Source organism: Scomber scombrus, chromosome 3 (genome assembly GCF_963691925.1).
Source record: "Scomber scombrus chromosome 3, fScoSco1.1, whole genome shotgun sequence".
NCBI lineage: Eukaryota > Metazoa > Chordata > Actinopteri > Scombriformes > Scombridae > Scomber > Scomber scombrus.
Genome location: NC_084972.1, coordinates 15,188,528 through 15,216,375, shown reverse-complemented (window position 1 = coordinate 15,216,375; position 27,848 = coordinate 15,188,528). Strand labels below are relative to the sequence as shown.

The window sequence follows — 27,848 nt, the reverse complement described above, 5'->3', positions numbered from 1 at the left end:
TATTATTATTATTATTATTATTAATAATAATAATAATAATAATAATAATAATAATAATAATAATAATAATATAATTTATAATGGGCCGGTCTGCACAGCCAATGGGGAGCTGAGAGCAGTTTTGTATCACAGAGCAGTTTTGCCTGTGTAGTAAAGCTGGTGAAGAATGTTCAAGTATCGGATCCGGATGTTTTTCAATGAACTCAAAGTGTTGCTACTGATGCGCTCAGGAACAAGCAGGAGGACTGAACCAAGCCCAAACCAGGACGCACAGACCAGGATGAGAGGGTTGGCAATAGGAGACTGTGGTTGGCCGCCGCTGAGCTGCTCTCACCGGGACGACGAAGAGGAATATTACGGCTCTGACCCCCGGCCACGCAGCCTGGCATTTGAGGATAATGAACCTAAACCCCAGGGAGGCCTGGACGCCTCTTCCCTTCCGAGTCTCTCAGAGAGCGGGACGCGCTCACCGCAGTGCCGGGTCTGCTTCCAGGGGCCAGAAAAGGTAAACTCAAATTAAACATGTTTTAATATGGATTCCTGTACTTTAACTAGGGGTGTCAGCTACTCAGTTGCCCTTCAGCAAACCACTGATACAGTCTATGTTTCCTCAGAGGCACCTCAGCAGGACAGGTGCTTGCTGACTTATGCAAGGCAAGTTTATTTGTACTGCACCTTTTAACGACAAGTGCTTTAGAAAAGACAAAAGAAGCATTAAGACAAGGTAAAGTTAAATTCAATTAAAAAAGCAAAACATGAGACATTATAAAAAGACACGTGATTTGGATTTGAAGGGGCATTAAACAAAATAGAATATAAATTATAAGCTAAAATAGAATTAGACATAAAACAGAGAAATGGAAATTACAGTGCTGCTACAGTACAGTGTAGTGCAACATATTAATAAAGTCCCACATTTAAGTTCATAAAAGGTGGTGATAAATAAAAATGTCTTGAAGCAGACCTCAAGTTTTCTGCGAGTGTGTTCTCCATGTTTGGTTTAGATGTGTTTGTAAGTAAGCCTGTCCTAGACCATCTTAGAGGTCTTGCAAACTTCATCATACTCCACTGCTGTTTGAGCCGAGGAGTCCATAGAAACATGTGGCATCTTCAAAATTAAATACTACACTCAGAGAAACACTAGACATTCGAATGCAAATGTTTAGTAAGACATATGCAGTTTTAGGACTATTTTGAATGATATAGTAAGAAGAAATGCTTTGGCACCAGCTGATCTGCTTTCGTCATCAAAGTTGCTCGAGCAATTTAATATTACAGTTTCTTACAGCTGATGAACTGCAAAGCAACAGAGACCAAGACCCTTGAAGGATGAAGCAATTTTCTAAATGTTTCCTATTGTCAACAAATCTCATGTGCAGAGCCAAACCAACAATGAACTCATCCTACTTACATGTACTGTGTGTATATCCAAAGCCTGATATATTGTATTCCTCTGTGCTATAGACCTCCAATTAGAAACAGATCAATGAGTCACACTGTTGCACTGGATGACGTGTTTCTCTACCGCTAACAGTTTGGACATGGTAGTTTGTATAGAAATGGCTCCAGAGACTAATCACAGTGATCATGTTTTTAGTTTACGGAGAGTAGTTCTGTGTAAGGCAGACGCCACTGCCATGCGTGGGAATGTGTTTCTCTTAACAGAGCTTCATTAACTTGCTGTGCTATATGATATAACCTCTTGACTTTGTGCTACATTGTAAATTTCTCAGAAGACCTTCATTACAGTCATGAAGTTGTGATATGTGGCACAACAAACTAGCAAAGCTCTGTAAAATGAGCTGCATTCCCACGCATGCTGGTATGAGTTAAGCACCAAAACATTTGATCCTGCATTTCCCATAATGCAACTATATAGGCCCTCTGCACATGATAAATTCCCACAAATAACCATTTTGTTAGAAATTTGTCTCCAAGATCTTCTTGAGATAACGTCACTATGACATCATCCGGGCATTTTTCTCAGGCTGAACAAAACTTCTCCAGTGGTACAGAGGACATTATACAGCTGACATACATGATACAAAAGCCATGATAGTGAGTTATTATACATAAATACCAAGCAAGTGTGCATCAAGTTTGCTCTGACACAACTTAAAAATGCCAGAGCGAGTAAGACTAAAAAAGGAATTCATCTATCAACAGTAATCTGAAAATAGCAGTGGGCAGACAAAGAGTGTCAGTTAAGAATAGGCTGGAGAGAAGCAGGAGGAGCTTTATTTACTATGTGAACCACTGTTTTATGCCAAAAATTGGTTCTGTGACATAAAAGACATTTTTAGAAGTTGTTTATTTATACTCCTTTATATTCAGAGAGATTTGAGCGAGGAGGGCAGCATCAGTACAATAACTTGCTGAAGGACCCCTTAGCAGGATGCAGTAATGCCAGCATCAAACCCTCAATCATTCCTTTACTCCACAGGAAAGTCACACAAAGTACAGTTTCATCCATCTGTCCAAGGATAGCACAGATGCATAGAAAGTAAATATGTGTTTTAAAAAAAAAGCTGATATCATCCTTGCCCAAGAAGTGGAAGTCTGAGCTTGTCAAATCTAGTGGATGAAATCAACCTTGAAAAGACAGACTTCGCTAGAGGTCTTAAAAGTTTTTGTTTCCCCTCCAGATATCCAACTATTTAAAGACCTCACACATCACCTAGAGTCAGACAGAAAATAAAGTAAGACGTGTGAGAGCGTTGTCACTCCGAGGGCCTCAGGGAGTCTCATCCTGACAACAAAAACCTGCACCAGATGTCCTGTGATTTCTATCGAGGCTACAGAAAAGTGACACAAGAGAAGCAAACTGTATCTAGATGAAGCAGCAGATAGTCACATGAAACAAAACACTGTGTACTCTCACTTTATTACACTTTGTTTCATGCGTATATCCACTGAACAGCTCTACCAATGAACTTTTCCTTTAAATTCGCTCATATACATTCATGAAGCCTGGATACCTCCATCACAATGAGAAGCACTCACTTTTATACCCTTATCAGTTATAATTAAATTGGGATTCAACTGCCAAAACCTTCTTTCAGGATTTTTGGCCTCCATTGACTCCAGTATTTTCTGCAAGTGTGTCAAGTTGGGAGCCAATCACTGATCCAAAAATCTCATCCCAAATGTTAATCTGGACTGAGATCTGGTGACTGGGCAAGCCAGTGCAATTAAATGAATTCAGTGTCACTTTTGTTGAAATGTTCCTAGACAATTATAGCCTTCTGCATTCATGCTATGAAGGGATTGACTGGCAGTGTTCAGACATGTTATGACATTCATATGCGCTATTTTAGGGGCCTGATATGTGCTTTGATATAAACCCTACAGCACTGTATCATCATTAGCTTTTAAAACATTTTACAGGCAACAATACATATAGTGTACTTGTAGTCATTTTGTTTTGTCCTATTCACAAATTTCACTGTACAGTAAATGTAGCTATATCAGACCTGTAAAAGTTTAAAAATGATTTAATGTGTCTCATGCTGAGTAGGTTGGATTTCTTTCCTTTGTATGAAACGGAATCAAAATATCAGTTTTTTTTAAGGGCTTGTCAGTATTTCACCACAAAAATAAAGGTAAAAGGTGTTTGATGTAGTTGCTGATTCTCTAATTAGCTGTGTGAGATTAATCAATGGTGCATCAAAGCAGCATCTTAAAATTCAACAGAATTGAACTCATGTACCTCTATTTAACTCAACACAACACAGCACTTTGCACAAAACAGCTGAAGATGAAAGTGAAGCTGGACAGGTGCTGTAGAGAAGCTTTCAGACAGAAGCTGGAGAGCCAGCATTACCTACGATGTCTCTCAAAGAATTGGAGGTCTAATTGAACACCGTGAGGTTTACTGAAGGCTGATGTGACCACTGGCAGTGAATGAAGAATTTGAAGAGTGATCTTTTTTTTAAAAACTTTGCCATAAGTCCATCGTAAATCATAAAAACAAATGTTGAGATGTCACAAAGTAACAAGGAGTTTATAAAAAATACAAACGTGTTATTTTGAGTGGAGACATAAATAATAAACTGTGTAGTTTGTGCTGTCTTTCAAATATCAAAGAATTAATCCTAGAGCTGAAACAATTAACCAATTAATCAATTAGTTGATCATCAGAAAATTAATCAGCAACTATTTTTGATAATCAAATCATCTTTCCAGTCAGCTTTTCAGCAAAAATGCCAAAAATGTAACTGACATTTTATGGACAAAACAATTAATCAAAAAATAATCAGCATATTAAAGTCAATACTATTTGAGTGGAACGGATTATTTTGAGGAATTTAGCTGACAGAGTAAAGTGTTACAAGCTGTGAAATCATAGTTATTTTTCATTCTTATTGTCACTCTTTCTCTATAAGAGATTAATGTAGGTTCATACACAACACTGACTGTCAATAAATCAAATAAAACCCAATTAAACTATACCCAACATGTTCCACCAACCAAAAAACTAAGAATAACCATCAGTCAACACTTTTGTCCAACTAACATTTAAGCTCATATCTCAAAAAGTATGCTTAAATAATAATCATCTTCATTTTTGAGGTGGTACTTTCCAATATTTTAACAAATTGATGCACATGCAGTTTACTTTTAAATTGATTAAAATTGTTGGCACTTGTTCCTTACTTTTGTGTATCTGTTTTTTAATCCCTTATCACCCTCAGGGCACAAACCACACTTCATACAATACCTTCAAACAGCACTTTCAGTAAATCAAATGTGACAGTAACATCATCAGGGCAGGGGATTTCCGAGTTGGGCTACTCATTATAAAAGTATATATTTTGACTGTCATCTCCACCAAATCAAATCTTCTAACTGACTGATTCAATAGCCCAACAGTTTCAACATCCAGCAGTGCATCTCATGCTGCTTCTGCTTGTGTCCTGCAGGGGGAGTTGTTGAGTCCTTGTCGCTGTGCCGGCTCTGTGCGCTGCACCCACCAGTCCTGCCTTATCCGCTGGATCAGTGAGAGAGGCTCCTGGAGCTGTGAGATCTGCTACTTTAAGTACCAGGTCCTGGCCATCAGCACCAAAAACCCGCTGCAGGTACATGTTAATGTACATTTTGCAAATCGTAAAAGGAAGAAACTATTACAAATGTGGTTTAGGTGCTTCACTACTGAAGGTCCTTCACATAAGGCTGCCAGTCTACATTTGATTTTGTCCCATCCACATGCACTGACTCCCAACAGGAAACAAAGATAAAGAGTGAACAGCCATTTGCAGTCATTCACAGAACTATTTTCACTATTTTCAGTCATTAAATGGAGAAGAAGAAAGAGACTTACATTACAATGAGGACTTATATGAGGGTACTATGAACAGATTCATGAGACACTGCACATTTCAAAGTAACACAAAGTCACATTTCATGGACAGTAGACCAACAGACAGTATCACTTAATGAATAAAAGCATTAATCAGAGAGTGAAATAGATATTCCCAGATGAAATGCCTGCTCAATCTGAAAGCACCTTATGAATAAAACTGCTATTTTGTTGGACAATTTGTGTTATGCAGGATTAGTGAAATTCTCTAAATCACTTTGTTTTTACTGTTTATTATCAGTGCAAAAGCTGTAAGGGTTGTGGTTTTTTGTTGTTGTAGCTCTGCAGCGACTGCACATAGTTAGTGGATGGCATAGCATCTTGAAGGTGTAGAGTGAATTGGGGCAATAAAGCATTTGTCTCACAGAAGATATAAGCAGTGTTACTGTCAAATAAATCTACGAAGGCCTGTCACTTGACATGACATTAAATCCAACACTGACACCAGACTGCCAGAGGAGAGTCTCTCTAGAGAGCAAACCAGCAACCACCTGGCAATTGCTGTTATATATCTGCATTAACTTTAATAGGAAAGCCAGTAAAGCTTCTGTATATCTGATCACATATACAGTACTAGTCATTATCAAGTCTTTACAAGTATTTTTTAAAACTAGATTAGTTTACTAGAAAAGAAAATGCATTAGAGGCAATAGCATCATTTAAATGAAAGTTAATCAATCTTTTTTAAGTTCAATGCCATTTGTTTAAGTGGAATGCTATTCATTACATTTTCATTCAGTTCAATCAACTTGCTACTTTGCATTAGCTTCACTTTGTGTCAAAATATATTTGTTTGGAAAAAACTGCTCAAGTCAGAGTAAATTTTACGACCAACCTTGCATACTAATCAACTAATCCAATGTATCCTGCTACAGAGAGACAAGGTGACAAGAAATGTGTTGTTGTAGTTGAAGCTGTAGTTAAATTTCAAATCTGCACAACCAAAACACTACCACCGATTACACTCAGAAATGAAACAAGGCTATTTAGATGCAAAGTGCTCTTAAGAGGTGCATTTTTGCAACATACCGTGCACCATTTTCTCTCCAAACTGAGATGCATTTGGCAATTTCCTCTGACAATACCAGATTTCAATTCATGTTTGTGTCTCACTCTGTCTGTTTCTACAGTGGCAGGCCATCTCTCTGACTGTGATTGAGAAAGTGCAGATTGCAGCCATCATCCTGGGCTCTTTGTTCCTCATCGCCAGTATCTCCTGGCTGGTGTGGTCTTCCCTCAGTCCCTCGGCCAAATGGCAGCGCCAGGACCTTCTCTTCCAGATATGCTACGGCATGTACGGCTTCATGGACATAGTTTGTATAGGTAAGACGCAGATACTGTGGCTGGGTGGGTTATTTCATAAGTGCTTTGAATATCAACACATTTTGATTGTTTTCCTCACAAACAAATGCTGTAATTTCCTAATAATTTCCTGCAAATAAATAAATTCCAATAAATTCCAGTTAATTGCTAATGTAACCTATAGTCTTTGCGTGAGCTGAACATGCAAAAAATGTGAAATGTGTGCACAGGAAAGCATGCAGTTCAACATAAATGAAGAATAAAGTTTCCAATAATAAATGAATAATTAATTAATATTTACTTGGGTTTAAATGGTCTCCTACAAGAAATGGTTCAGTTCTTGAACAAATAATTGTTTTGGATCTATGATTACATAGTTTGTTCCAGGAAACTAGAAACTAACTATGAAATGAAAATCTCAGGAAATTACAGAGCTGTAAAATAAAGTGTAACCAATCTTTCAGTAAACACATCCTTAACTCACCTTATTAAAAAGATGTATTCAGTTAATCCTACTTGCTGGCATTAATTTGATGCTTACGTTTGGTCTCCTACTTTTGTATTTATAAGTGGTTGATAGCTGATGCATGCAGTAATTTATCCTCTTGGTGAATGCATTAAGGTGTTTATCCTAGGTGCGCTGACACAAATGGAAAAAAAACACATTTGTTTTGCATGAGCATATTGTTTTTTTCTGTCTGCCTGTTTTTCCTTGTGAACACGTGTTTCTAACCTTTCGAGTCGAGTTTATTAGTCTTTTTAATGCTAGTCTTGCAGTTCGTCAAATCTGTACCTTTTGTACCTTTTGAGTACTTCCTGATTCTCACTGAATAAGCAACTTTTTGTCTGTATGTAACCTGTATGTTTTCTTGCCTATCCCACCTACCCCATCCTTGATTATTTATGCCCAGGCCTTATAATCCATGAAGGATCGTCTGTTTACCGGATCTTTAAGCGCTGGCAGGCGGTGAACCAGCAATGGAAAGTGCTCAATTATGAGAAAGCAAAGGACTTAGGTGATCCTATCAGTTCCAGCAGTAAAGGTCGTGTCGAGAGGAACTCTTCTAACATTGTCGCAAACGGACAGAGTGCAGGCCGGGATGTCAGGACTTTTCTGAACCACCACTGTGGCTACACTATTTTGCACATCCTCAGCCAGTTAAGACCCAACAACCTACACAGTACCAACCATGAGGTGGTCATGAGGGTGACCACGGTATGAGGCTGGCTTATATACGGACAAATGTGCTCCAATGTTCAAGTCACAGGAGTTTACCGAGTTTCATAAAAATAAATCTGCCGCACAAACACTGCCGTTAACTTCTCGTCTCACATTTTGCTCGCAGTTTCTCTCTCAGCTTGTGTCTGGAAGAATCTTTCTGAGATGTGGACAAAGGGAGAGCAGTGCAGTTTTATCTGAGTCTTTAAATATAAGAAATTTGAAAAAAAATAACTTGGGGGAAAAAAAGCTTTGATTCTTAAAGCTATTAGTCATGTTTTACCACCATGACCAATAAACATTACACATTTTTTTGTTTTATAAAAAAAAAAAGATTTTGATTTTGCTCATAATAGAAAGTTTGATGTATTCCTCTTCATGTTACCACCATAACAATAACCCCAGCCCCCCCTAATTTATTCCATTTATTCCTGAGGGTCTGCCATGATCTGATAGATATGAGCTGTCGTCACTTGAAGTAGCACTGATGGATCAGACATTAAAACGCCCAATGCAACTTTGTGACATGACACAGTTGCTTAAAATAAACCCTCAAGATACAATCCATGTTTTGTAATAAAGACTTTGTGGATCTCAAGGGAAACTTTGTGTTTTGTTTTGTCCTATTTCTAACCAGTAAGCCTAAAGCCTAAAACAAATGTGACACTATTGATATATTTGCAGATTGGATTTCCCTGTTTCAACAAATCTCACAACACAAGTCAAAGAGATAATGAAAAAATGTTAATGGGACTGTAAAATAAAGGAAAAATATTTGAAATATAATTTTTTATCTCTGCAGGCCACAAATCTGCCCTCTCTGGCAGTTATTTGTTTAAAGTTCCCCATCATATGTTACACACAAACGAGCAGCTCTCATTAGCAACTGGGATTTAAAACTATTTCTAGTAATTAATTTATTACCAAGTTTAAAAAAAATCTTTCTATTACATCTAATAGTAGCTGCAGGTCTGACGTCTATACTCTTGCCACCATTATATAACAAAAATATTAATTTATTATTATTCACTATTAATGTATATTTCAATTTGGACAATACAGTTACAATATTAAAATTGTTTTGTTTGCATCTTAATTTCAATCTGAAACCTCAGACTAACTTTACTCATCTCATTTTAATATGAACATGTAATTCTGACATGATGTTCATGTATATATGTGTGGTAATAATAAGGTTTAACAATAAAGATCTAAAACATTTGACATACATCTGAGAATGTTTTCAGCTTTATTATACATGTAAGGATATCGGGAGAAAAGAAAATGCCTTGTCAGGTGAGATATTGGAAAGAAAGGGGGAGATTTTATCAAAAAGAATATGACATTGAGTGAAATTTAAACTGAGTGAACAAACTATTTGCCCACACAGTAAACCACCATCAGTGTCTGTCTCTGTCTCCTCTCCTCACTGTCAACTATCAAATCAAGCAAAACATGATCTGGAGAAAAGAAATCATATTCATTCACATTGTGTTAGTAGTCTACAGTACATATATAAAAAATCCATAAATCTAATAATACTCAGGTGAAACAGGATACGGCTGAATCTACAGTAGAGCACTGTCTTTACATAATAGGACATAAACAACTCACTTTTAGAAAGCCAAAGACCAGGAGGATTATGATGTGTCACCAGGCTGACAGAGTGAATTGAGATGGATATTAGAGCTGACTGAGAGGACACCCAGGGGGACCTGCAGAGACAGCACAGTGTAAAGAATCACTGGCTGTGTGGACACCAAAAATCAAAAGGTGACGTTTCAGCCTGCAGAGAGCAAACAAACATGACTACATGTGGATTTGTGTTTTTGTTAATGAAATATTCATCACCCAGCTTGTGAAATCTCTATTTGCAGCCTGTAAAATTGAGTGACTTCAGAAAGTATTAAGAACCTGTCATCAGTTTTTTTGCAATATAAACCCTGCATTTGTTTACTCCATTCAGTCCGGGTTAGCGGGCTACAGTTTCTGATGATTTTGATTTTAAAAAATTACGTCAATATGACAACAACACGACAATACAGTAAAACAAATATGCTCTGTACGGGTTCGCATTAAACAACAGCAGGGAAGAAGTAAATTTACCATGAAGGAAGGTGGCAACTTACATCACACATTAATAATTATAATAAAAGTACTGTAGAAAGTAGCTTTATACATTTACTCAAATGAAGTACAGCTATTTAACACCCAGTTTTCATCTCTTTAAGTAGCCTACATCTTTGCTACTTCATGACTTACTTGTATTTCAGTACATTTCAAAGGCAAGTACTGTACGTTTTACTCTACTTCAGTTATCTGGCGGCCATAGTTGGCTGAACAATTTGATGTATTCTATCAAATTGTATTGGATTAGTTTATAACATGTGCCAGTTTATGAATATAACTCCCTAACTGTATGATAGGGCATTAAAAATCAGATCCACCAACTAAAATAGTGAAACATGGTCTTGATATGAATGAGAGGCAGATTTTTACTTGGGAAAAAACAATTTACAACTTTTCAAAACCTGTTTTTAATGGAATTTTCTTAATCTTTTCTGTTTTTCTTCATCATTTTGTATAGTTTTACATCTTACGGCCACAATTCAAATGAGACGAGAAGGGAAAGTCACTCTCAGATTAACAAAACAGGAACAAGACAAGAAAGAGGCTGTTTACAAGTGCATCAGTAATAACAGTCCAACAGTAGTCTATAATAACCTTTTTTAATTTATTTTTAAAAAGTTTTTATTTGTACAAACATCATGGCACCAAGATTATTAAATTGCCGTAAAGGAACAGGTGCAAACACAAAAAAAGACAAATCAAAAACAAATTATATATGATAATGAAATGAAACATTAAATAAAATTAAAAGGGCTAGGACTTGTTCTTTAAATCATATTCTTCTATAATGCTAAATAGTTCCACTGCAGTTTTATTTTTCATGAGTTTCAGGGCTTTAATATAAGACAGAAACTCATTAAGAAACACATTAAACCCCGATTTCACCTTCATATATTTGGACTTGTGAATAAAGAATTTCTCAAGTTATAGGATATCCAGGATTGACCAGACAGTCATCTTTGTAATTTTCCACGATGAGCCCGTAAATAATGTCCTTTTGGGTGAAGCTATGACTTATTTTAAATAATTTAACAAAGAGAGAGGCAATTCTGATGAGTGGCCTATTTTTACTCCTAGATGTAAAAACAAAACAAACAAACACTTTGCTGCTGTACTTTTATCACAGTGAAAAATGAAGACCATGTACTACTTCAACTACTGTAACTGTAACCATGGTTGTATTATAATATATCTTCTAGGGCGTATTCACCATGCTGATAGATTCAGTGAGCAGTTTACTTCTCTTTCTACAAACCTGGCAACCCAGATCAGACGCGTAGCGATGATGTCAAAACGCCGCGACTCGAAACCGTGGGTAAACTATCCAGGAACCAACGTGACTCTTTGTAAATCGATCGTTAAAGTGGATATTTGTATTTATTCATAACTAACCGGACAGACTGAATATTATCGGGAGCAACATGAGTTCGTCCATGCCTCAGAAGCGTTACTACAGACAGAGAGCCCATTCAAACCCGATGGCTCACCATACGTTTGATTAGTGAGTGATGCACATGTGTTTGCACTTCCACACTTCCACTACACACTGTATATAAAGATTTATACCTCATGCATGATATATGTCTGTTTATATACTTTCTTTCCCTTTCTTTCCACGTATTTGCTCACTTTTCCCAAATGGTGATGTTAGAAGTTTTTTTGAGAAGGATTTGAGATAGTGTCTGATATTTCTCTGGATAATCCACAGAAAACACTGGCAGTAGTTATTTTATATTATAAAATAATTCAAATTCAAATGAGCTTTATTGGCATGAATGTCACAACAACTATAATGCCTAAACATTAGAGCCAATGAAAAAAATGTCAATAACATAACATTAGGATTGATACATATTTATAGCCTAGTATACTTATGTGTTTATACAGTATGTCCTGTGTGTGTGTGTGTGTGTGTGTGTGTGTGTGTGTGTGTGTGTGTGTGTGTGTGTGTGTGTGTGTGTGTGTGTGTGTGTGTGTGTGTGTGTGTGTTTAGGTCATTCACTTCCCTCAGGTTGAAATTATGCCCCTTTTGCTTCGCCCAGGAGTATGTTTAATTTGAAGAGGTCATTAAGCTGAATCTGAGATTAAGAATTGAACTGATAAATTGAATGTTCTTTATTTCATTTAATGTATTACATTGTAGGAGGAAGTGCATCTCTGTCTCAGCCTCACCTGTCCTCATATTCTTTTTTTCTTTTTGTTGCCATGATTTTTTATGTCGTCCTTTTCGATTACCAGTTCAGTGGTCATTGAGTCCGAGGATCTGTTTCTGTTTTCTATCTCTGACAGTAGAGATATTCTCCCAATTTATGATCTCTTTTTAGAGCCAGATACAATTTTAATCTACTTAAATCTAATCTGGTTTACTCTGATGAGTGTTTGCAAATTAGTGTTTGTGTGAGACTGGTCAGAGTGTGTCTGAGAGGGGGCATTTAGTCTCAGCATTAACTGACACAGGGGACTTTTTTCTGGGCTCTGCTCTTGAGTTTTGAGGGCTTTGGAGGGGAGGGTGTGCAGGGGCTGGATTTAAGGGGATTAGAACATTTGAGTGCTCTCTTCTGAATGTTAATTATCAGTGTGTATCTGCCTACTTTGGCTCTGTCCTTGTCAGCCCGGTGTGTCCTGAGGAGATGGACTGGTTCAAGCTGTATCCAGACTTCTTTACCAGCAACCTGCCTGAGAAAGGGATGCCACAAGTTGAGTTTGCAGACATTGGATGTGGATACGGCGGGCTTTTAGGTAGTAATGTGACTGATCTACTGCCTTTTAGAGTTTTCACAGGTCAGAGTTTTTATCTATATCAACCTCATATAATCTTGACTAATGTCGTTGTTTGTGTCTTGGTGCATCTTTACTTTCTCTCAGTGGAGTTATCTTCACTTTTCCCAGATAAGCTCATCCTGGGCATGGAAATCCGGGTAAAAGTGTCTGATTATGTTAAGGATCGTATCCAGTCACTGCGTGCTTCTGAACCAGGAAGCTACCAGAACATTGCCTGCATTCGCAGCAATGCGATGAAGTACCTCCCCAACTTCTTTTCCAAAGGACAGGTGGGTTTGCCTCTGTGTTTGTGTTGTCAACAGATTGAAGTGATTCTCGTTTGTCAACGGACACTTAAGCTTTGATGTTTAACTTACTGAGCTGTGTTTAGAGGAAATGTCAATCTTGCAAGTCACAAAAAATAATAAAATTGAGCCTATCATTTCATTTTATATGAGAGCTTGAAATGTTATGTAAATACTGCAATGAAATGATCATAGCCGGCAAATATATTTTGTCAGTAGTCAAGAACAGTTTTTATAAAAGGTGATTGCGCTGCTGTTGCTCAGGAGGTGAAGCGGGTCGTCCACTAATTCCAATCCTCCTCCTGAAAGTTTTCTATGTGTGTTAATACCTTACATGAGTTTTGGTTCAGACACCAAATAGATACTTTTTAAATACCTTACTTTGAGAAATAAAAACATCTTTTTCAACAAAACCCTTTATCCATTTAACAGGAGAAGCCAAAGTTCTCAAATGTTAAATGTTGTCTAAACACAAGCGGCCATACTGAACTTGAGAGGAATAATTGAAGTTGGCAAAATTCTGATTTAAATTAGAGATTAACTTATCAAGATTAAGCCCCTAACCAGACATTCAACTACAGCTTTCGGTGCCTGAAACCTTTTTCTACAGTGCCACATACACATTTTCGTCAGCACCTGAAACATTTTACCCAGATCTACTTCGGGCCATTTCGTTTTCACGGTAACATCCAACTTTGGCTGGACTCTGTTTTGCCTTACAAACCTTACAGCCTTTTCTCCCAGGCTTCATATAAATCCTGCTTGTGGTCACACATTTATTTATTAAGTATAAATCCTCACTTTCAAAAGTTAGAAATCATGAAAGAGTTAAACAACCTCAATTTCTAACCTGGTGTGACAGTGGTGCATGCTGGTACATGTAGGCAACTGTGGGACAGAGTACACGTTGTGTTTCAAGGGAGGACCCAAGATGCATTACACCACTACAGGCACCACACCAGCAGCATTAACATTCAGTTAGGGTAAAGGGTCAGTTCACCCAAACTATAAAACAGCCTTTCAGAAACCTTGTTGTTCTCTGTATTCCAACGATCTGGCTGTGAACAATTCTGATTAACTACTTTCTAACAAAGAAAAACTTGATTTTTAAATTACTGTGAGCACAGGAAAATATTAAATTTCCCTACAGGCAGGCATCTCAAAGATATCACATTTTCAGTTTTTTGGTTGATCCGGCTATTTAAAGAACCCCTGAATGTGATGTTAATGTGCCCAGATACAGCTCACCCCCTTAATAAGAGCTCACTTACAAAAGTCCCGCAGTTCTTTATTGCTCGTCTGATGTGGCCTGTAATAACCTTAAATTAAAGCTGACAGTCTGTTTGGGTACTGCCAAGGTAATAACAATATGCAGCCCATCCGTTTCTACCTAAGAATAATTACTTTCCTCATTTTTAACATATGGACTGAATTAGTTTATACGGATTGCTCAATAAATCCACAACAATGGGGTCATTGACTGACACGCAAGGCATCACATCAGCTGAGTAGAGAGCAGTGCAAAACGCTTTTTATCCGTTCCAGTTAGCTGCGGTAATCTGTGACTTGTTGAAACTCGCATTAGATTACACAGTTGGCTTAGTGTACCAGGGTTAAATTAGGTACCCTGAATAAAAGGTTCACCTCGAAAGCCCTGAGTGAGTATAAATTGAAAAATGAACATAGGGGAGCAAATGCTGTAACACTGACACATTTATAGAATAATAATTGTACAGCGTGCTGGTTGCATACAAAAAATGTGCTGTTTCAGGACATTTTAAATAATATTTGTACAGCTTGTGTTAGAGCTTATTGCCAAACTGAGATTTGAAGTGTTTCAGATTCGTCCAGACATCTGCGTGGTTCCGACAAAGAAGCATTGGCTCAATTTTGCATTTCGGTTTCACTCTCTTCAACTCATTCTTAAATTGCATCTGTGGACTTGCATTCATTGACTAGAGATAAAAATGTTCTCCATGCAGCTCACTTTATTCTTGGTTATCTTCTCCTCTCATGATTAGAATAAAACCATCATCGGATTTTATTTCAAAGCAGAGAAATAAAAGTCGACCACCCAGGCTAGTGCTCAAAAATTTAGCTCCAATCCTTCTCACATGCACGATGTGCTCCCAGTCCTGACAAGGCATATTCTAAAGACCTGCAATACTTTTCTTCTTGTTTTTTCTTCTTTTTAGAATGTTTTATAACCAAAAATAATTCAGTGTTAAGGTTTTTCCATCTTCCATCAGCACTGAAGCAGCCCCTGAGGCTGCAGCAGTCTACAGTGATTATACCCACATCTTTCTGTCTATACCTGACATTATTTATTTTAACTAATAAAAGGCTACTGGAATGGTTTTTAATGTATCAGCCACACTAATATTAATGGAGCCTGCACTTGTCAAAGATAGAGACACGGGGAACTTTATGGCAGAAAAAAGAAATCAAGGAGGGAAATTCCAGTTTTGCAATCCATGGTGCTTAACAACCAACCACAAAATATTATATGGGCCACATTGAAGTGGTGACATTCATTAATTTTAGAACTCGAGTATCAAAGTGGATAAAAATAGAAAGTTTAGTTTTGATCTCATGTGTGGGAATGACACCAAGTAATCAACCAGAGTTAAAAAGAATTGTGGTGTTTTTGTGAATTCAGACTCTTTGCTGCTGCTTACTTACGGTTTCTCACCATTTTTTCTGCTGTGTTTCAGCTCAGTAAGATGTTCTTCCTCTTTCCTGACCCTCACTTTAAGAAGACCAAGCACAAATGGAGGATCATTAGCCCCACGTTGCTGGCAGAGTATGCCTATACACTAAGAATTGGGGTACGTACATGAACAAAAGTTGTTGCAATGATCAACAGAAATTTGCTAGATGATCCTTTTGATAATTTTCCAAAAGATAAATTCCAGATTTCAGATTTTTAGATATGAGGATTCATGTCATTTTAAAGTAAATATCTTTGGGTTTTGGACTTTTTTTAGTGGACAAAACAAGCAATTTGAAGATTTTACTCTGGGCTTTGAGATATGACACTGGTGACATTGTAGACTATACAGTTAATTAGTATAATAACTGTAGTTCAAGCCAAGGTTGCCCATAGCAACAGCTGCTTCCCTCTGCAGTAAATTACACTTTGTTTGAACTTTGAATCATTAAAAAAACAAAACAATATACATACAACATACAAAGATGATAATTCAATGAATTATTATTTATATCTTTGTCAACACAACTTTCTGACTTCCCAGCTCTATCTGTAGCACTTTGCTATTGAAGATTAAGTTAAGTTAAGTTAATATTTACAGCTCACAAATATATCATTTCATTTTTTTAAGATTGCTCAGTAATTTGATAAAACTGCTGGGCGCTGTAATGTTTAGCAAAAGTTACTCAGACAGCAGTCAACTGTGCACTTCAGTCAGGGGACTATTTTAAGCTGCGGATTAATACACATGTTTTGCTCTATTGAGTATTTACAGTAGCAGGATTGTGAAAGGATTTTTAATAAGTTTTGGAAACAATGGAGCTCTATGACGCGCAGGAATAAGATATATCAGGCTTTGGCTACACATACAATACTTTGTAGTAGGATAAAATTATTGTTGGTTTTGGTCTTTTGATGAGATTAGTCGACAGTAAGAAAAATAAAGAATAAAACCAGCTTTATCTTTCAGTACTAATACAATAGTTTGTTATATTTGCTGACATACTTAAATATCTGCAACTGAGACCTATTTGCAGTAGTCAAATAATAAATTACAGCTATCCTCACCATTTTATCAGTTGATTGCAGTGTGTAGAAATCCATGAATTCACCGAAATAAAATTGGGCAACCAGTGTGGCCTGCAGCTGGCTGACGTCTGTACACACCCCACTCCTGCCTGTCAGAGCTGTCAGAGCAGCAGTGGGACACTTGAATAGGGTGCGAGTGCTGATGGAGGTTGTTTGGAACAATGGAAGGCCTGTGTCTAAATTTGGCTTTATCGTTTTTCCTCTGGTGTGTGTGTGTGTGTGTGTGTGTGTGTCATTGGTGTGTGTGTGTGTGTGTGTGTGTGTGTGTGTGTGTGTGTGTGTGTGTGTGTGTGTGTGTGTGTGTGTGTGTGTGTGTGTGTGTGTGTGTGTGTGTGTGTGTGTGTGTGTGTGTGTGTGTGTGTGTGTGTGTGTGTGTTTGTGTGATCTCTACAAGGGCCTTCAGCATTGGAACAGAGCCATAACTGTGCTGGTGGGTGGGGAAGCTGTCAAGAAAATGTTCATTTATAGAAGCAGTTCCATACCGAAATTAACCTCAATGTATTGTTTGTTAAAGACTTGTTCTCAAACAGTAAGATACATGCTCACAGTCTCACATCCTCATCCTGGCTTCTCTGAAAAAAACCAAAACCTGTACGTGCTAACATGCACTGCTGCGAAAATCTGTGCCACTGCCAAGTTTTCAAAGAAATCCTCGTTCTAGTAATGCTATCTGTTCTCCAAAGTAAACTTCAATGACATAGGTGATTAACCTCTGTGTTGTCTGCTGGTTATTTTTATCTTACTAGCAAGGATCATTGCCCTCCAGAGGTGATGAAAGCACTTAACTCAGGATGAAATGTTTGACAGTATATATATATGTATATATATATTTACATTTATTTTAAAGAAAGTTTGTATGTATCTTGACAAATAAGTTAGCCTGATAAATGGATGCATATTTGAGTTGTATGTATAAATGATGTAGCATATTGTTCCAGGAACTGTGTTATTAATCTTCCTGTGTTTGTCTGGTCATGTCAGGGTTTGGTGTATACCATCACAGATGTAGAGGAGGTCCACCTCTGGATGGTGAAGCACTTTAGTGAACATCCACTATTTACACGTGTCCCTGATGAAGAACTGGTATGTTGCCATAGAGCTTTTCATCCCTGTGTTTGCATGTCATGACAACAATATTTGTTTTTTTTAATCAGCTCATTAGAAGAAAAGATGTCAAAACTCTTAATCAGAAATTGTTAATATGTAATGGAATACTTAGACTTTTTTCACTTTCTTTGTGACATGAAAGTTCAAAATCTTTCTCATGTCTGTACACTAAATATGAAGCTTCAGCCAGCAGCTGAGCTTATGCTGCATTCCAAACTTCGGCAGAAAGGCAACAACAGGAAAACTTTCTGTTATTCAAACTTAGGAGTGTTCTCACATTCCATTCCATTATAACATGGCGGGCTCCTTCTGTCATTCTAAGTTAGTGAAAACACAATTCTTGTTTTCAAGTGATTATACACTAATTAAAACATATTTATGAATATATTACATTCTTGCCAATACATTTGCCAATGGATCCCCCTTAATCTTACATGCTCGTCCTTCCACTAGTGAAAGCAGATACAAACAAGTAATATCTTCTTTTAAATTAAGAATCTTATTGTTAATATTCAGGTCTATTTTGATGAAATTATCAGCAATGGAGGCTTGGCAGACATTTTGCTGGTGGTCTGTTGGAAATTCCCAGTAATTATGTAAAGAGATAGAAACAGCTAGCTTGACTTTGTCCAAAATTAACCTCAAAACCGTGACTCACCATTTTTACATTTCTGTTTCTATACCGATTAAACAAATAAGATATTCAACTGTTTATATGTGAGCATTAGAGATGTTTGTAGGTTTGGGGAATTTTTAAACTTTGGACAGTGGCAGGCTAACCGCAAGATAGTGAATTTGTGTCAAAATGTCATTTTATTCTTAGTTTTTTTTTTGGGGGGGCGGGGTTTGTTTGTTTTATTACATTTAGCATACTTTGACTACAAAAATAAACACTGAATAGGATATTTTGGTGATTTATATGTTTAAGAAATAATGTGAGTAAACTGAATCATGAAAGAAAGTCTAGGTACATTTTGTTCAGTAACCTTCAAAGAAATATCTTTTGGCAGGTCGATGATGTCATCATAAATCGCTTGGGTACCTGTACAGAGGAAGGAAAGAAAGTGCAGAGAAATGGAGGAAAGAATTTCCTTGCAATTTTCCGGAGGATTGAGGATTCAAACGAAGACCAAACAAGCATGGACACGCAATAAACTTTAATAATGGTCTTATGTAGACATTCATACATGAACACCACGGAGGATGATGCTGCTCTGTTGCCCTGAAGGCTGTGGCTTATTCACACTGCAGATGAACAGAGATGGGTTTTTTCTGGTATGGAAAAACATTTACATCATCATTTATTCCTCAGCTCACAAAAACAGAACAAGGTAAATCTCTATTGAGACTAGACATATGAAGAGTTTTGTGTAGCTTTTTTGATATTATTTCCTTTTTTTAATGATGTTCTTCAGTTTCTTTTGCCAACTTGAAAGTGCTGTTTTTCCTGTAAAGCTGTAAATTCTTTCAGTAAAACTGCTTCTAATAAAGTAAATCTTAGATTTGATTCGTTGTAGTAATGATCAGAACACTGTTTGAAAATGATAATCCTGGATTTGAAGTCTAGATTTTTCCCTACCATTATCCTCATACAGTACTGCTTGAAAGTTTTTGAACACTACAGTTTTCTCTATTTCTGCATAAATATGACCTGAAACGTGATTAGATTTTTACACAAGTCCTAAAACTAAATAAAGGGAACCCAGTTAAACAAATGAAACAAAACCCTTCAATGCATTCATTTATTTATTGAGGAAAATTATTACATATTCTTCTATTTTCCCTATTTGTGTGAGGCAAACGTATGAGAACCATTGCTTTCGATAACTGATGTCATCATCTTTCACAGCAATAACTTAAACAAAACATTTCTAGTAACTCTTTATTAGCCCTGCACATCAATTTGGAAGAATTTTATCCTGTTCCTCCTGACAGAACAGATTTTGTTGGGATTCTTGCCATGAACTGTCTGCTTCAGGTCCTTCCACAGTATTTCTGTAGAATTAAGGTCAGGACTTTGACTTAGCTATTCCAAAACATTAATTTTCTTTTGCTCTAACCATCCTTTGGTAGAACAACTTGTGTGTTTATTGTCATCGTCTTTTTTCATGACGCACTTTCTGTTGAGCATCAGGTCATGGATGGATACCTTGACATTTTCCTGTAGAGTTTGCTGCTACACCTCAGAACTTGTAGCTCCATCAATGTTTTCAGGCTGTCCTGGTCCAGACGCAGCAAAGCAGGCCTGAACCATGATACTATCGCCACAATGTTTCACAGATGGGAGGAGGTTCTTATGTTTGAATGCAGTGTTTGCTCATTGCCAAATAAAACACTTCTTATTCAAGGCAAAAAGTGTGATTTTGGTCTCATCTGTCCACAGAAAATTTTTCCATTCGCCCTCTGCCTTATCCGCATCGTCTTGAGCAAACAGTAGACGGCAGCGATGTTCTGTTTGGAAACTAGTGGCTTTCTCTTTGCAACTCTGTTACACACACGATACACACCATTGATGTTCAATGTTCTTGTGATGGTGGACTCATGAACATTGACTGTAGCCACTGCAATTAAGGCCTTTAGTTTCCTAGATTCCAACCACTCCTGTGGAGGGTAACACTGGTGTTGGATGTCTTCCATTTCTACACAATCTGCCTGATAGTTGACTGGTGGAGTCGAAACTCTTTTGAAATGGTTTTGTAACCCTTTCCAGCCTGGTTCGTCAGAAATCTCCTTTGATCAAGCCATTACACACTTCCACCAACCTGTGGGGTGATTCTAGGATCAGACCTTTAGGGGGGCTCAGCTCCTAATGAGAATTTGACATACAATGCCCTGCAAGTGTTCAAACCCTCTGCTAAATTACTCATTTGACTGGATAACGTAAATTGCAACAAGAAATATTAATACATAGTTGAGTGGTCTACTATAGTGTATAATAATAATGGTTCAGAATAAACAATCACAGATTTCTACAGAGAGGACCCTAAGATAGTTGATGAACCCTGAGGGAAGGACAATATTAATGACAGAACTACTAAAGTACATTAAACTTGTTCAAATAAAACCATTTGAACCTGTAGCATATATTGTTTGTCCCATCTCTAACAGACAGGCTCACAAAATAATTAAAGCCCTATAAAAATATTTTTTAGGGAAAAAAAATACAATAATTATTTATTTATTTTTAGGGGTGCTGAGATCAAATTAAGGGGTGATTGAACACCCTTAAAAAGGGTCTAAAATCGCCACTGGTTGTGAAGCTCAGACGTTTACAGTAAAGAACCAGACTTCTTTTCTTTAAATAAATCAGGGCCTCCCAGACTCACACATGATTGTCATCACATTGATTGAAATACCTGACTCTAATTTCTCCTTCAAATGAATTTATAATCCCAGGGGTTCACATACTTTTGCCTAACACAACTTTAAACAAGTGGATTTTGGAATAATTTGTTTAGCTGATGTTCCTTTATCTAGTTTTAGGACTTGGATGGAAATTTGATCACATTTTAGGTCATTTTTATGCAGAAATAGAGCAAATTCTAAAGGGTTTACAAATTTGCTAGCAGCACTGTATATGATAAAAATTAATGGATGTAGCCAGGGTGACATCACCCATAGGATTGTGGACTCCCATTTTTAAGTTTGCATTTTGACTGTGCCCATGTTGAATTTTTGGAGGCAGAAATTACCATATTTGGACCTTATTTGACTTTAATTGTGATAATGCTAATGCTAGTTTTCACTAACAAAAAACAGGCTTAAAACCAATAAAACAAAATGTAATTACTGGAAAAAACGGAACATTCGATTCCTTAGAGGGTCTTTACTACAACCAAATGCTGACAAAGACTTTTTAGGCAACCCAAATGTTACAATACTACTACAATACTGCACTGAAATAGCGATGGCTACAGCTACACACTTTGTGTATCTGAGATTAAGCCATGGTGTTACCGTTGTAGCGACTTACCTGTGATGGCACCAACCTGTCACTCAAAGCGGCCATACCCAAATTATGTATAACTTTAAGCTTTAATGAAATTTAAACAGACAAGTTATATAAAGATATAAAAAATCACTTCCCATACAGTTGTCAGGAATGTGCAAAATTAACTATAGAAACCAAAACCGTTTTTGTACCAGGCTGTAAATATGTTTATTTCTGCTGATATTTAACATGAGGATCTATGGGCGATGATATGCTTTTGGAGCCAACCTCAAGTGGCCATTCAAGGAACTGCAACAGTTTTTGGCACTTCCATGTTGGCTTCATTTTTGAGCCCCGGAGGTTGCCACTTGGTTATCCTGCTAACTTGACTAAGCCTGCTCCATGAGACAGAGAGCTTGGGTTTTTAATTAATTTGACAACTTTTCGAAGTGAATTGTCAGTCATCATGGCGTTGAATCACAATAGTACACCCTGAATCCTAAATTGATTAAATTGAGTTTGCCAACAATCCACATCTTGCTTGTTAGCTTTGGGTTGTTGTGTGATTTAAAAATAAACTTGCATGCTCAAGCACAGTCTGTTCATTGTGTTAGATCAAGTTGAGAACATTTCCTGCCTTTTTGATGCAGTTGCTAGAAGAACCTGTTTTTTTCAAGGGCTTTGTGCTAAAAGACATTTTATATTACTTAATAGTTCTCTGTAATTAAAACCTAATTCAGCGCAAATTGGCCACAAAAAAATAACAAGCAAAAACAAGACACATTGTATTATCTTTATTTACCAGATGTGTCTGGTAAGGATCTTTGTGAAGTCCAAATCAAAGGATTGTGTGACAGAAATAGTGGCTTTCTGCTCTCATTTTATGATTGTGGCTGTATATTACAGGTATTTTTGTGTGTCAGGAGTTTGGAGACGGGACAGTGCAGGTTTGAAGCCCTTTTGCTGCTGCAGGGGGTGGTGATTAAGAACAGGACAGCACATGCCCCAATGACAGAAATCCAGACACTGGAAAACTGAAGGTGATGGCAGAGAGTAATTGAAGCACTGTAATGGAAATTTATACTCCTATACTGTTTTAAGATTATGTGCGTGTGTGCAAAATCTTACTTGTATTACCCTTGCGTGTGTGAGAAAGTGTTTAACTCCCGCTTCCCAGCAGGTGTAAAAATGTTATCAGCAGCAAAGCTTGTGTGATTTGACCTTCAACTTCCAGTTCTCAGCAGATAGATGCAGAGACATAACTCCTTCCCGAAAGAAACACTGATAAGTTATGAACAAAAGAGCAATTGTTAGGGAGACAACAGCAGATGCAAGTCAACTCTCTGACATACAGGTTTACTTACTGGAGCTTCTGAAGGCTAAGTAAGTTCCCCCCTTTTTTCACATTATATACAAACAATTGTAGAACCAGTACACAACCTTCTACATTCAGAAGTTTTCTGATGATGCAGCCATACTGACAAAAGGTTCAGACATTGCTATGTATAAGTCAGAGACAGAGGAGGCTGTGCAGTGGTGTGAGGGGCATAACCTGATGTTAAACATAAAAAAACCCGTAAGAAATAGTCTTTGATCCCAGGTCTGTTCACAGCCCAGCTTTAATCAGTAGGGAGAGCAGGTAACACTATACTAATACCTACGCATTCACTATAATTCTCAATTACAAAAGGCTCATCATGTGTAGTATGTTTGTTCATGAATAAGGCAGTGTTTGGATTTACTGCAAAGGCTCAGGGTCCATGAAGTGGATACAATCATTATGTTATTGTTCTACAGCCATTTTGAAGTCATTGAATCTGTTTGCTGCAGCATCACGGCATGGTTTGGCAACCTGTCCATTAAACTCAAATCACAACTCCAAAATCTGATCAGAATGGTTGGAAAAATAAATGGCATGCTGCCCCAGGCTTCTCTCCAGGAGATATTTGTGGAGACAGTGATGAGGCTTGACCTTAAAATCACCTGTGGGGGGGTGAAAAGATACGACTCCGATTGGGGAGAACCTGTGATATCTTGATGTAAGGCGTGTGGTATTCTTGATATGTATGTTCTGGTGTATATGGATCTGTATGTGATACTTCATGTTAACTGTAGTTGATTGTACATGTGTACAGATATATTGTGTATATATGGAGCATCTGTGTGCCACAACGTCACCTGCTCGAATGCCCAGGACAAATTTTTCCTAAGGTAGGCAATGAAGACTAATCTTATCTTATGTTTTACCTATTAATAGCCAAGGTCGAATCTTCTGAGGGTGTTGGAGAGCTCTGTAATTTACTGTTACAGGCGTGGCTAACACTTTAAGTATGAGTTTTCATAGCTCTTTGTCTAACACAGTCACTGAGTCTGCATGTGAGTTTCTTGGAATAAACTCTGAGAGACAATCTCTCTTTGTAAAATCTGCTTTTATTACAGAAAATCCAACATCAGCACTCATGAGCTAAAACTAATACTATTAATATTAGAAACCATTTCCCTTTTGTGTCCTTTGCTAAAGTTATTGGTGTTCTGGTATTATCCCATTATATTTGATATTACATTTGTCTTCTGAACCCTTTTTTTTCAGTAAAGTTATATGGTGGGAAAACATAACTAAACACGAGTCCAACTTTTGCTGCATGTTTCCTTGGGCATAGAAATCTATAGATTGCTTCCTATATTAAGAGAAAATGATCCTGAAACAGCATCTGTGAATATGCAGTGAGCAGACAGTATGTTTAGTTTCCCCTCAATAATAAATAATCTTGCTGGACAGTATATCATTATTCATCATGAGCATGTAGGCTTCAGTCCATCTGTGAAAAAAATGTTAAATACTGTAATGTCCACCCATACAGAAATATTTGCTCAGACCCTTGACACTGTAAACATTTTTGTTTCCATCCAAATGGCACCAGGCTATGCAGTTAAAATCTTAATAATAAAGAAGTCTCCCTTTATGGTCATCTGCATCCTTAAAACACATATTCACAAATAACAATTTATGTATTTTGTGGGTGGCATTTCTTTGTTTGTTTTGTTGACAACTGATCAGATTAGCTCAAACTAATTGCTAAGTAAACCTTTTTATCACAAAGATATGGAGATGATCGCTAATCCTTATATGAAAATGTTCTAAGGAACCAAACAAAGAAAGCTTACATATTTGCTTAATTGCACATTATTAATTATTATTAATACAAAAGCATGCAAAAAAACTCGGACCTATGAGAAGGATTTTTGACATTGTGATTTTTTATGGGTGAAAACCAGTCTAGTCCACTGAATCTTTGATGTTGCAGAGGATCCACTGCTCTGTTATCACTTACGTCCATGTGACAACAAAACCAAGTCACCCAAAGTGCATAATTTACATTTTTGTACCATTGGGTCGTCAAACAAAAGAGTTTCATTAAATGTGCTGTAGGAGAAGAAAGTTAATGATTAGCATTCAGCAACACTAGTAAAGCCTTTGCTTCATATTCAAAGAATGTGTTGCATCTAGACAACAGAATGTTATTGAGGTCAAAGGTTAATCCCCCTCTGAACTAGTTAACAGAGGCAGCTGTCCACTATTGTTTTTGGTACATAATCAAATTTCCCCAGCAAACATTTTACTATTTAAGTTGACATCTCCAGCTGGATGTCTGCCTGTCACCTCAAACTCAGCCTAAACCAGAACGAGTTGTGGCACTTCCACAGAAAATCCTGACTCATTTCTTCCCCCACCAACAATGATCCTGATGGGATTCACAGCCACATCACAGCAGCTCTGGCATCCTGCAGGTTTGCATTCAGAATCGAATCTTTTATCATTTGAGTATCCCAAATTACGTCTGCATGGCGCCTGAGACTACCCAGATCCAAAGAATAGACAACAGTCCTGTCCTGCAGTAGCTTAGTCATTTATCTGCCCAAATTATCTCTTTAAGCTGCAGGCCCTCCTCAGACTGGAATGATTTAACTAGTCTAGTCAGGTCTAAAGAGAAACACCCTAAAACTCATTTCATTTTTTTTTTAAAAAGAAAAGAAAAGTAGAAGATCTAATCCCATCTCAGTTTTCTCCATCTTTCCCCTATACCTTCTCCAACATGTAAAAATATACAAAGAAATACAGCAGTGTCTAGTTTCTCATGTTTCTCATGCATTTCCCCATCACTTATGGGGTACTCTAATATCACAGAAATGATTTGTGACCACCACCATCAGGCTCCAATAACTGTTATGCCTGCTGACTGGTTGTCATGATGATTGTGATGGTGATTATGGGATTTAAGTTTACTCAACAATTGTATTACCTTCTCTAGATTGTTATTACAGATGACAACACAGTAACCAATGGATTCAAAATGGTAATATCTTGGGATTTAGTATTTCGTCCGAATTAAACAATGAACATTATAGGTAAAACTACAGATTAAGTTGCATGAACAGTAGAGCAACAGCCAGAGACGTATCAGTTTTTCCCCTTACATTTAGTGAAGCAAATTTTGTGGAAATCTTGACACCCTAGAGTCAAATGACCAAACCCACTCTCTCAGAAAAGACAGAAATTAGACAAAAGTGTGTAACTGTCTACTGTTATAGCCAGTATGTAAACAACACAGTTCCCTTCATTTTAAGTCAATTTTGTCCCACCAAGTGATAAATAGAAGGAAATGTGATCTGCCTAAATATTTTAAACTAAGCGTTGCTGCTGATGGATACCAGTAATTATTTTGAAGTGGAGGGCAGCCGCAGTCCTCTCAGGTTCTTTAACTGTTTGCACATGCTGCTCAAGACATCATAACGGCTTCATTATTTAAGTCAGCTTGTGTCGGATGACTAAAATATGACACAGTGCCAAGTGGTCATCAGTGATGACTAGCAATACGTTATGTTGTATCTGTACTTTGGTCTTTTTATGAATTTGAGTTTGTCTGTCTTGGAAGTGTTACAGTTCCCCTTTTACAAATCTAGATAGGTCCCTCTTTGTTTCAGAGTTTTATAATTTTTCCCTACAGTATAGCCTAAGGTAGGTGTCCAGTTTCTCCATCTGTTAAACACTTTTAAACAAGAATTATCCAGAACTAATTGCATCAGTGAATTAATATTTTGGTTCATCTTTTGTGTAGTGCCTCCATCAGAAATATCACAACTGAGTTTACAACTTGAATTTTATGAGCATGTTCTTGTTCCCCAGTGGATGAATACTTTCCATTTTGAACACTCATGTATACCACAAAACTGTTGTCCATTGTTCAATTCATCCAGGGACCTTTGTATTGTGTCACACCCTCCTCTCTCCCCACTTTTCTTGTCCATCTCTATACTACCAGCAATCAAATAAAGCCAAAACAAACGTTTTCAAATGTAATTAAGCAAATCCATGACATTTACTGTTTATTTATGTTCCCCGATGCCAATAACTTAACTATCAGTTTCCTTGTGTTGCCACCCTCTGAATAATGTTCTCATTTTTTCGCCATTACTGCTAAGATTAAAGAAATCGTGAAACCATCAGAGTGACATTCCTTCCATCTAATGTTGTCTCATATTGTGAGGTGTAAGGAGCTTTTCAGCGTCTCCGCACCTGATTTTGTTAAAAAATTATCATTTCAAAAATGGAAAGAGTATGAAAAATGTAATAAATATGTACATTAAAAAAATCACAACAGCCTGTAACTCTCAGTAGTTGAATTAGAGACAGTTAGATTAAACACATATTGTAAAATGAACAAAGTACAATAAAAGGGACATGAATTCCTTTGAAAATCTAGCTGGGTATGTATAATATTAAATATACTGCATTAATATTTTAAGCATCTTCAGATACACTAACTAATAAAAAATGAACTGCAGGACATGTATCTACTTATATTTTATATAGTGTTAATCAAATATACAGATACTCTGCTCTAAAAAAGCTCTATAAGAAGTAAGACTTCAGAGTA

The 27,848-nt window shown here is 37.1% G+C and overlaps 3 protein-coding genes across 3 annotated transcripts in view; all 3 read left to right on the top strand.

Moving 5' to 3' along the window:
- The window catches only part of suox (sulfite oxidase), a 161,844-nt gene that overhangs the window by 97,790 nt on the left and 36,206 nt on the right, over window positions 1-27,848 (top strand). The window lies entirely within an intron of this gene.
- On the top strand, window positions 167-7,883 carry LOC133977954 (E3 ubiquitin-protein ligase MARCHF9-like). The gene is made up of 4 exons (XM_062416260.1): window positions 167-505; window positions 4,923-5,078; window positions 6,490-6,682; window positions 7,573-7,883. Exons 1-4 carry the CDS (start codon window positions 167-169, stop codon window positions 7,881-7,883), a joined length of 999 nt encoding a protein of 332 aa, XP_062272244.1.
- Window positions 11,250-19,564, top strand: mettl1 (methyltransferase 1, tRNA methylguanosine). The gene is made up of 6 exons (XM_062415882.1): window positions 11,250-11,511; window positions 12,622-12,749; window positions 12,876-13,060; window positions 15,790-15,903; window positions 17,856-17,957; window positions 18,992-19,564. The coding sequence occupies exons 1-6, from the start codon at window positions 11,432-11,434 to the stop codon at window positions 19,133-19,135; spliced, it is 753 nt and encodes a 250-aa protein (XP_062271866.1). The 5' UTR covers window positions 11,250-11,431; the 3' UTR covers window positions 19,136-19,564.